Below are 10142 nucleotides of genomic sequence, written 5' to 3' on the forward strand. Positions count from 1 at the left end.
CCAGCGGAACTTAGAGTAGTGGCTGGGAACGCTAGTGTTAGTATCGACCAGCGGCATTTAGAGTAGTGGCTGGGAACGCTAGTGTTAGTATTGACCAGCGGCACTTAGAGTAGTGGCTGGGAACGCTGATAGGATGCATTCTGAGTAACGTGTTCCTTGCAATATATTTGGTGGCGGATGCCTCGTTAAAACCTTCCTGGCCAAAACCCTCCTTAGGGAAAAATGCCAGGGGAGGAAAGAGTACATCCACTTACAAGCAATTTCTAACTAAAGTAAAACTTTAAATGAGAAATATTCCAAGTGTTGGGCAATGGCTCCCCGGAAAGCTTTTCGAGACGGTATGCTCCTTTGCCGACATCTTTTAGTACACGGAACAGACCTTCCCAGTTTGGTGAAAATTTTCCTTCGTGTTTTCGTGCTTTACTGGCCATCCTCCAGACTAAGTCGCCCTTATGGAGAGAGCGCGGCTTGAGCTTGGAGTTGTATCTTCGTGCGGCTCTAAGCTTTGCTGCAAGCTCTTGGATGCGTGCTTTTTCCCGTGTTTCGTATAGGAGGTCGAGATGGGTGTTCATACAATCGTCGTTGGATTGTGGGTTGTGGTATGACTGACGGAGAGAAGGTTGGCCGATTTCTACGGGAATCATGGCGTCGGTCCCGTAGACGAGGGTGTATGGTGCCTCGTGGGTTGATGACTGGGGTGTGCATCTGTATGCCCAAAGCACTTCAAGAAGTTCGTCCGGCCACTTCCCCTTTGCTCCGTCTAGCCATTTCTTGAGTTGGCCGAGGAGGACCTTGTTTGCAGCTTCTGCTTGGCCGTTTGTTTGGGGGTGCTCGACGGAACTGGTGATGTGTGTGATTTTCAAGTTACGGTAGAACTCGCCGAGGCTTTTGTCTATGAACTGACGGCCGTTATCAGTTATGATGGTGTGAGGTATACCGTAGCAGCAGACGATGTTCTTCCAAACAAAACGCTGCACTTGGTTGGCGGTTATAGTGGCGAGGGGTTCGGTGATGAAGGATTATCTTGTTTCCTTTTAGAGTTATGAATATGGTGAAGTTATTTAAGAAAGCTTTTTGAAAATTCCCACTGGACATTAAGATAGCAAGCTATCTAGATGTGAAGGTTCATTTCTCAAGCTCATGAAAGGAAGAAGAGAGTTGGATTCAAGCTTAAACTCACACAACATTAACAACACTTAAAGAACCAAAATGAAAGAAGAAACATTAAAAATGGAAAGCATAGAAGATGAAGCATGGAAGAAGCACGCCACTCATAGGGGGGGATCTAAGCCAACCAAGCCCTAGAGATGAGTGATGGTGCCGCCACTTGCAAGCAAGATAAGGCAAAGGTGAGTTCACTTCTAGGAAGGAGAGCTCACGAAAATTTAAAGGTTGAAACACAATAGTTTAGAAACAAAATGATCAACCCTTTTACAAGACAAGGAGCACCCTTTAAATAGGAGTTCATAGGGGTCCTTTAGCAAATACAAAAACATGAAAAAGGATTAACTAGCAAACCCTAAACCTAATGTGAGAGTGAGTCTTGGCCAAGTGAAGGAAGATTGATTGGTGGAGGCATTCCCATGAGGATTCTAGGCCAAAAGAGGAAGGAGACCAAGTGACCTTCTAAGGCATAAACCACAAAGGCAAAAGGAGACAAGGTACATGTCTACTTTTGCTTTTGCTTTATGCTTTTTTGCTTTCCTCTCTCTTCCACTTCATCCAAGTGCTCCAATCACCAAGTGCCACCTAGCCATGCTCTACTTTCTCTTAATTACCTACAAAACAAGACAAACAAGGATTAACATGTTGGTTTAAGTTAATCTAATCTTGGTCAAAGGTCAAATTTGGATCAAAGTCAACAAGTCAACCAAAATAAATCAACTAGAAACCAACTTAGGGAATTCAAACTAAAGTAATGCAAAACAAAGATAAAGGTGATGGAATAGAAGACTCCCCTCTAGACATGCTTCTAGTGATCCTTCTTGATGGAGCTTCTAAGGAGGTGGTCATGCCTTCATCATCCTCCCCTTCTTGGAGAGAATTCGACCACGAATTCTTAAACCCTACATCAAAAGGAGAAAGGTCACAAACATTAAATGAGTTACTTACGTTGTAGCTTGGGGGTAAGTCTAACTCATAAGCATTGTTGTTAATTCTCCTAATGACTTAAAAGGGGCCATCCCCTCTAGGGAGGAGCTTAGACTTCCTTTGAGTAGGGAATCTCTCCTTTCTCAAGTGAAGCCAAACCCAATCTCCCTCTTGGAAGATGACTTCCTTTCTTCCCTTATTACCATCCTCTTGTTGTTTCTTAACTCTCCTCTCAATGGTTTCCTTAACTTGTGAATGCAAGTCTTGGATGTACTTGGCTTTGGTCTCACCATCTTGGCAAGTCCATGCCTCATGAGTGGGTAGGGGAAGGAGGTCTAAGGGAGTTAGGGGATTGAACCCATACACAACCTCAAAAGGGGAATGAGAAGTAGTGGAATGCACAACCCTATTGTAGGCAAACTCTATGTGGGGAAGAAGTTCCTCCCACTCTCTAATGTTTTGCACTATCATACATCTTAGCATTTGCCCTAGGGTTCTATTAACCACCTCGGTTTGGCCATCACTTTGGGGATGACAAGTGGTGGAGAAAAGAAGCTTGGTGCCAAGTTTACCCCACAAGGTTCTCCAAAAATGGCTTAGGAACTTGGAGTCCCTATCACTTACAATGGACCTAGGTAGGCCATGTAGTCTTACCACTTCCTTGAAGAAAAGATTTGCAATATAAGTTGCATCATCAATCTTATGGCAAGGAATGAAATAGGCCATCTTAGAGAACCTATCCACCACTACAAAAATGGAATCCCTACCTTTTTTGGTCCTTGGGAGACCTAAGACAAAATCCATAGAAATGTCAACCCAAGGCTTGGAAGGGATAGGCAAGGGGGTGTAAAGACCATGGGGTTGGACTCTAGACTTGGCTTTCATGCATGCTATGCAACCTTTGCAATGCCTATCTACATGTTTCCTCATGTGAGGCCAATAGAAGTGTTCTTTCAAGACTTCCAAAGTCTTGTTTGGCCCAAAATGCCCCATTAATCCTCCCTCATGTGCCTCTCTAATGAGTGAGGCTCTTAAGGAACCTTGGGGAATGCAAAGTCTCTTACCTTTGAAAAGATATTGATTGAGAAGGTAAAAGTCTTTGTAAGCCCCTTGGTGGCACTCACTAAGAATGGGGGAGAAATCAACATCCTTTGGATACAATTCCTTAATATGATCAAAACTAAGAAATTTAGTTTCAAGAATGGAAAGGAGGGAATGCCTTCTTGAAAGTGCATCCGCCACAATGTTAGCCTTTCCTTGCTTATGTTTGATCACATATGGGAATTGTTCTAAGAACTCTACCCACCTAGCATGTCTCTTGTTTAACTTGCCTTGACTTTTCAAAAATTTGAGTGACTCATGGTCACTATGTATCACAAACTCCTTTGAAAGAAGATAGTGTTGCCAAGTTTGCAAAGTTCTCACAAGAGCATAAAGCTCTTTGTCATAGGTGGAGTAGTTGATGTGACTCCCCTTGAGTTTCTCACTAAAATAAGCTATGGGGTGCCCTTCTTGGAGAAGCACGACCCCAATGCCTACATTGGATGCATCACACTCAATTTCAAAAGTTTTGGAGAAGTTAGGGAGGGCTAAGAGTGGTGCATTGATCAATTTTTGTTTTAAAGTTTCAAAAGCCTTTTCTTGATCTTTGCCCCACTTATAGGTCACACCTTTCTTGACCAATTCATTGAGAGGGGCAGCTATGGTGCTAAAGTTTGGCACAAACCTCCTATAGAAACTAGCTAACCCATGGAAAGACCTAAGCTCACTTACATTCTTTGGGGGAGGCCAATCCTTGATTGCCATCACTTTTTCTTGATCCACATGGACCCCATGTTGATTTATTTTGAAACCTAGGAAGATCACATGATCCATCCCAAACACACATTTCTCCATGTTAGCATACAAGGATGCCTTCCTTAAGGTTTCTAACACACTCCTTAAATGATGCAAGTGGTCATCTTGAGACATACTATAAATGAGAATGTCATCAAAGTATACCACAACAAACTTCCCTAAGAACTCTCTAAGAACATGGTGCATGAGTCTCATGAATGTACTAGGTGCATTGGTCAAGCCAAAAGGCATGACTAACCACTCATATAATCCAAACTTAGTCTTGAAAGAGGTTTTCCATTCATCACCTTCTTTGATTCTAATTTGATTGTACCCACTTTTCAAGTCTATTTTGGAAAATATGGTTGCACCATGTAACTCATCAATCAAATCATCTAACCTAGGAATGGGATGCCTATACTTGATGGTTATGTTGTTGATAGCCCTACAATCTATGCACATTCTCCATGTTCCATCCTTTTTGGGGACTAGGATCACGGGCATTGCACAAGGACTCATGCTATGTTGCACCCACCCCTTTTCTAACAACTCATTCACTTGTTTTTGAATTTCTTTAGCCTCCTCGGGACTAGTCCTATAGGCTGGCCTATTAGGCAAAGATGAGCCTTGTATGAAATCAATTTGGTGTTCTATACCTCTTAGGGGTGGGAGACCCTTTGGAGGTTCTTGAAAAACATCTTTGAACTCATCTAAGACTAATGACAAGTCTAAGGGACATCTAGAGTGAGGGTTTTGGAAGGAGGGGGAAGATTCACTAGGATAAGCTAGGAAGATGGGTTTTTGGGCAAGCATTACCTTCTTCACCCCCTTGAGAGTGATCATGCTCTTCTTGGACTCATGCCCTTGCGCCTTCTTTTGCGCCTTCTCTTCTTTTCTTTTCTTAATCATTTGCAATTGGTCCTCATTGACTTCTCTTAGTGAAAGAGGTAGTAATGTGATCTTTTTGCCTTGGAAGCTAAAGGTAAACTTGTTAGCATGGCCATCATGAAAAGCTTTTCTATCAAATTGCCATGGCCTTCCTAATAAAATGTGAGTTGCTTCCATGGGCACTAAGTCACATAATACCTCATCCTTGTAGTTTCCAATGGAGAAGTTAATAAGGACTTGTTTGTCCACTTTAATTTCACCTTCCTCACTAAGCCAAGAAAGCTTATAGGGCTTGGCATGAGGGATGGTTTTCAAGCCAAGCTTGTCCACAACCCTTATGCTAGCCACATTAACACAACTTACACTATCAATTATGAGGGAGCAAGTTTTGTTGTTGATTTGGCACCTTGAGTGAAAAATATTTTCTCTTTGGTTTTCAAATTCTTTAGGCACTTGGCCTAGCATGCGCCTAACCACCAACAAACCTCCTTTATTAGGTTTGATTTCATGCTCACTTGAAGATTGGGAAGAAGTGTGGGAGGAAGAACTTTTAGGGGAGGGGGGAAAAGAATGTTCACTTTCAACCTCTCCTTTAGGGTTCAAGATCATGTTCCTTTTTGTTGGGCAATTTGAAGCAATGTGACCATAGCCCAAACACTTAAAACATTTGATGGAACTAGTTCTTGAACTTTGAGAAGAGTTTGCATTTTCATGGGAGGTTCTAGACGAATTGGTCCTAGGTGGGTGGTCTTTGGAAGGAGGTTTCTCATCCTTTCTTTCTTTTCCTTTCCAAGTTCTAGAGTAGTATTCATTGTATGAAGTATTCCTCTTGGCCTCTTGTTTCTTTTTCAATTGACTTTCAACTTTTAAGGCCAAGTGTAAAATTTTGTCAAGAGTGGAATACTCATACAACTCAACTACATCTTGAACTTCTCTTCTAAGACCACTCACAAATCTAGCTACCTTTTCTTCTTCACTTTCAAATTGGAGTCCTACTTTGAGAAGCATTGACTCCATCATTTTAAAATATTCATTTACACACATAGACCCTTGTTGAAGCCTTTGGAGCTTCAAAAGAGTCTCCCTCCTATAGTAGGAAGGAACAAATCTAGCGCGCATCAAAGTTTTAATGTCCATCCAAGAGGCCGCGGGTGGCTCTTGGTTAATATTGTCCATACACAATTGATGCCACCATGTCATGGCATAATCTTCAAATTCTAAAACTACTAAATCTACTTGTTCTTGATTACTAACTAAATGAATATTGAAGATTTGGTCCACTTTTTGCTCCCACTCTATGTAGAGGTTTGGATCATTCTCCCCCTTGAACTTTGGAATCTTGATTGGTGGAGGTTGTCTTTGTGGGAGTTGATTGCGCCTTCCACCACCATCATAGCCGTGTCTTCTTCTTCTTCCACCATGGCTAGAGTCCTCGGAAGAGGACCTCCTCCTTCTCCTCTCATCTTCCCCAAGCTCAAGTCTTTGGATGTGCTCTTGTAGGAAGATCTCACTTTGCCTCCTATCCGCCCTCAATTGGTCAAAAGTTTCTCTCCTACTCACTTCCATCTCACGTAAGATGTTGGCAAGGGTTATTTGTCCACTTTCTTGGGCCATAGGAGTCACCATGGGAGGGGAATAAGGTGAGGCCGACTCCTCCTCTTCTTCTACCTCCAAGATTGGATCCATATTCATGTTCCTACACCAAAAACTCACCAAAAACCGAGACAAGGAAGAGGTTAGCTAACAAATAATTCCAAACCCGAGACCAAGTGTGGTCTTCTCAAGCACCCAAGTGTTTTTGATCACACTCCCAAAGCACACAAGCAAGGCTAGCACTCAAAAACCTTCCAAACAAGTGAAAACACCTTTAAAGAGATGAAAACCTTTTCAAAGCTCAAACAAGTGGCTCGGCCACAACACTCTAGGAAGACAAGGAAAAGAAAACTACTAAGACAAAACAAAGATTACCTAAAGACAAGCAAGCAAAGCTAAAAAAAACAAGAAAGTTTAACTTCTAAGGAAACTTGTTTTTAAAGACAAAACTTGAACAAGACTAAAACAATGAAAAGCACTTTTAAGGACTCTATGGAAAGCATTTGAACAAGCCAAGATTATACCTCAAATTATGCATACACCATGAAAGATCATAACCAAGTCAAAGCATGGAACTAATTTGCCAATATCACCCAAAATCCAAGTATAAATTTTGGTAGCATAACACCTAGTAAAAATGGCCAAATGGATTCACCAAGCATTGTAAAAGCTCTCGGCCAAACTGTTTTTGGTCTTGAAAACACTTTTTCTTTTCAAAACTAGGTACTTCAAATGATGAGAAGGATGTTTTAGGGTGTCTTGAACACTTAGTTCCTTAAAATTAGGTCAAAATCAATTTCAATGAGCATACAACAACACAAGGCATAGATCTCATGCAATAGTTCAAAAACTTAGAAACAAGAACAAGAAAACTCAAAGAAGCATATGACAAGAGACTCAAGCAAAAGTTAGACACATTTAGAGACTCAACATGACATACACAAAGACACAAACATGTAGCTATCATGCATTTAAACTCATGGATTTGAGGCTCAAAGAGTAAGTATCAAAAGACATGTTATCCAACAACATTTAGGAGCAAAAGAGTCACAAAACCGAAGCCAAAATTGCCACAACATAACCTGAAAACGTTGTTTTTCGTATTCTCGGCAGCTCTGACCTTTGCTCACTCATTTGATCATAACTCTCTCCACAGAACTCCAAATGCGTTAATTCTTTTTTTGTTGGAAACTAGACTCACAGAGCTTTCTTTTGATATAAAGAACGTTACTTTTGGACCACTGAGCTATCTGCAGTATTTTTTTCAAAAACGCACACGTTGCTGCCAGCACTGTTTTTTATGTGGACCACTCAAGATAGCTACACAAGACAAGGTTAGAACATGAAAACACCATATTCAAGGACAACCAAAGCTCTAGATACCAAATGATGAAGGATTATCTTGTTTCCTTTTAGAGTTATGAATATGGTGAAGTTATTTAAGAAAGCTTTTTGAAAATTCCCACTGGACATTAAGATAGCAAGCTATCTAGATGTGAAGGTTCATTTCTCAAGCTCATGAAAGGAAGAAGAGAGTTGGATTCAAGCTTAAACTCACACAACATTAACAACACTTAAAGAACCAAAATGAAAGAAGAAACATTAAAAATGGAAAGCATAGAAGATGAAGCATGGAAGAAGCACGCCACTCATAGGGGGGGATCTAAGCCAACCAAGCCCTAGAGATGAGTGATGGTGCCGCCACTTGCAAGCAAGATAAGGCAAAGGTGAGTTCACTTCTAGGAAGGAGAGCTCACGAAAATTTAAAGGTTGAAACACAATAGTTTAGAAACAAAATGATCAACCCTTTTACAAGACAAGGAGCACCCTTTAAATAGGAGTTCATAGGGGTCCTTTAGCAAATACAAAAACATGAAAAAGGATTAACTAGCAAACCCTAAACCTAATGTGAGAGTGAGTCTTGGCCAAGTGAAGGAAGATTGATTGGTGGAGGCATTCCCATGAGGATTCTAGGCCAAAAGAGGAAGGAGACCAAGTGACCTTCTAAGGCATAAACCACAAAGGCAAAAGGAGACAAGGTACATGTCTACTTTTGCTTTTGCTTTATGCTTTTTTGCTTTCCTCTCTCTTCCACTTCATCCAAGTGCTCCAATCACCAAGTGCCACCTAGCCATGCTCTACTTTCTCTTAATTACCTACAAAACAAGACAAACAAGGATTAACATGTTGGTTTAAGTTAATCTAATCTTGGTCAAAGGTCAAATTTGGATCAAAGTCAACAAGTCAACCAAAATAAATCAACTAGAAACCAACTTAGGGAATTCAAACTAAAGTAATGCAAAACAAAGATAAAGGTGATGGAATAGAAGACTCCCCTCTAGACATGCTTCTAGTGATCCTTCTTGATGGAGCTTCTAAGGAGGTGGTCATGCCTTCATCATCCGGCCTCGATCCACTTGGAGAAGTAATCAACTACGACAAGTAGGAATTTCACTTGGCCTTTGCCTGGTGCGAAGGGTCCGACTATGTCCATTCCCCACTTGGAGAATGGCCACGGTGAGGACACCTGGTGGAGCTCTTCCTGGGGTATGCGCGTTACGGGACCGTGCTTTTGACATTGGACACATTTCTTAGTGTATGCGGTGCAATCTCCCTCCATTGTTGGCCAGTAGTAGCCAGCTCGTAATATCCTGGCTGCCATGGTTTTGGGGCCTGAGTGATAGCCACAAACTCCTTGGTGTATTTCTTGCATGACATACTCGGCCTGTTGTCGTGTGATGCATTTGAGCAAGGGTCTGCTGAAGCCTCTTCTGAATAGTTCACCCTCGACTAAAGTATAGCGCGCCGCTTTCCGAGCCCATCCTTTGTCTTTGTTTGCTGGGGTTGTTCCTTCTTCTAGGTACTTGACAAAAGGTTCCATCCAGGTGCCGGCTGTGGTAATGTTGAGGCATTGATTATTCTGTTCGATGGAGGGGGTGCTCAGGGTGTGCTGCAACAGTGACTTGTATCGTCCCTTCTTCTTAGTGCTAGCGAGCTTGGAGAGGATATCGGCTCTGGCATTGTTACATCTAGGGACATGTTCGATTCTGAAGGCCTCGAAGTGTTCGATTAGGGCAGTTACCGTGTGGTAGTATTGCAAGAGCATGGCGTCCTTGACTTGATAGTCGCCGTTGAGGTGCCCCATTGTGAGCTTGGAGTCTGTTTTGCAGATTAGCTTCCTGGCGCCAACATCGCGCGCTAGATTGAGGCCGGCTATTATAGCTTCGTACTCCGCTTGATTGTTTGAGGTTTTGAAATTGAAGCACAGGGATTGTTCAATGAGGATGTCGCCGGGGCCTTCCAGTACTATTCTTGCGTCGGCACCTTGGGGATTTGAAGAGCCATCTACGTGCATGGTCCACCAAAGGTCTTGGGTGAGTGGTTGGTTCTGGAGGTCATTGGTGAAGTCTGCTAAGCATTGTGCTTTTATGGGTCCATGTGGTTCATATTGGATGTTGAATTCTGATAACTCGATAGCCCACGACGATAGTCATCCTGCCAGATCCGGTTTCTGAAGGATTTTCTGCACAGGGTGGTCAGTTCTGACGATTATTGTGTGGGATTGGAAGTATGGTCGTAATCGTCGTGCTGCAGTTACCAACGCAAGGGCTACCTTTTCGATCATCTGGTATCGCGTTTCCGTGTCCTGGAGGATTCGGCTGGTGAAATATATGGGTTGCTGGGTGTTGTCTTTTTCTTGGACAAGGGCGGAGCTGAGTGCGCTCGCAGATGCC

At 42.3% G+C, this 10142-nt stretch overlaps 1 protein-coding gene across 1 annotated transcript; it reads right to left on the reverse strand.

Annotated features, from left to right (window-relative positions):
• Positions 1-263: 263 nt before the first annotated feature.
• LOC114171899 lies at positions 264-9763 on the reverse strand. The gene is made up of 2 exons (XM_028056676.1): positions 8864-9763; positions 264-899 (listed from the first exon to the last, which is right to left on the reverse strand). Exons 1-2 carry the CDS (start codon positions 9761-9763, stop codon positions 264-266), a joined length of 1536 nt encoding a protein of 511 aa, XP_027912477.1.
• Between the last annotated feature and the right edge of the window lie 379 nt (positions 9764-10142).

This window comes from Vigna unguiculata, unplaced genomic scaffold (assembly GCF_004118075.2).
Source record: "Vigna unguiculata cultivar IT97K-499-35 unplaced genomic scaffold, ASM411807v1 contig_384, whole genome shotgun sequence".
NCBI lineage: Eukaryota > Viridiplantae > Streptophyta > Magnoliopsida > Fabales > Fabaceae > Vigna > Vigna unguiculata.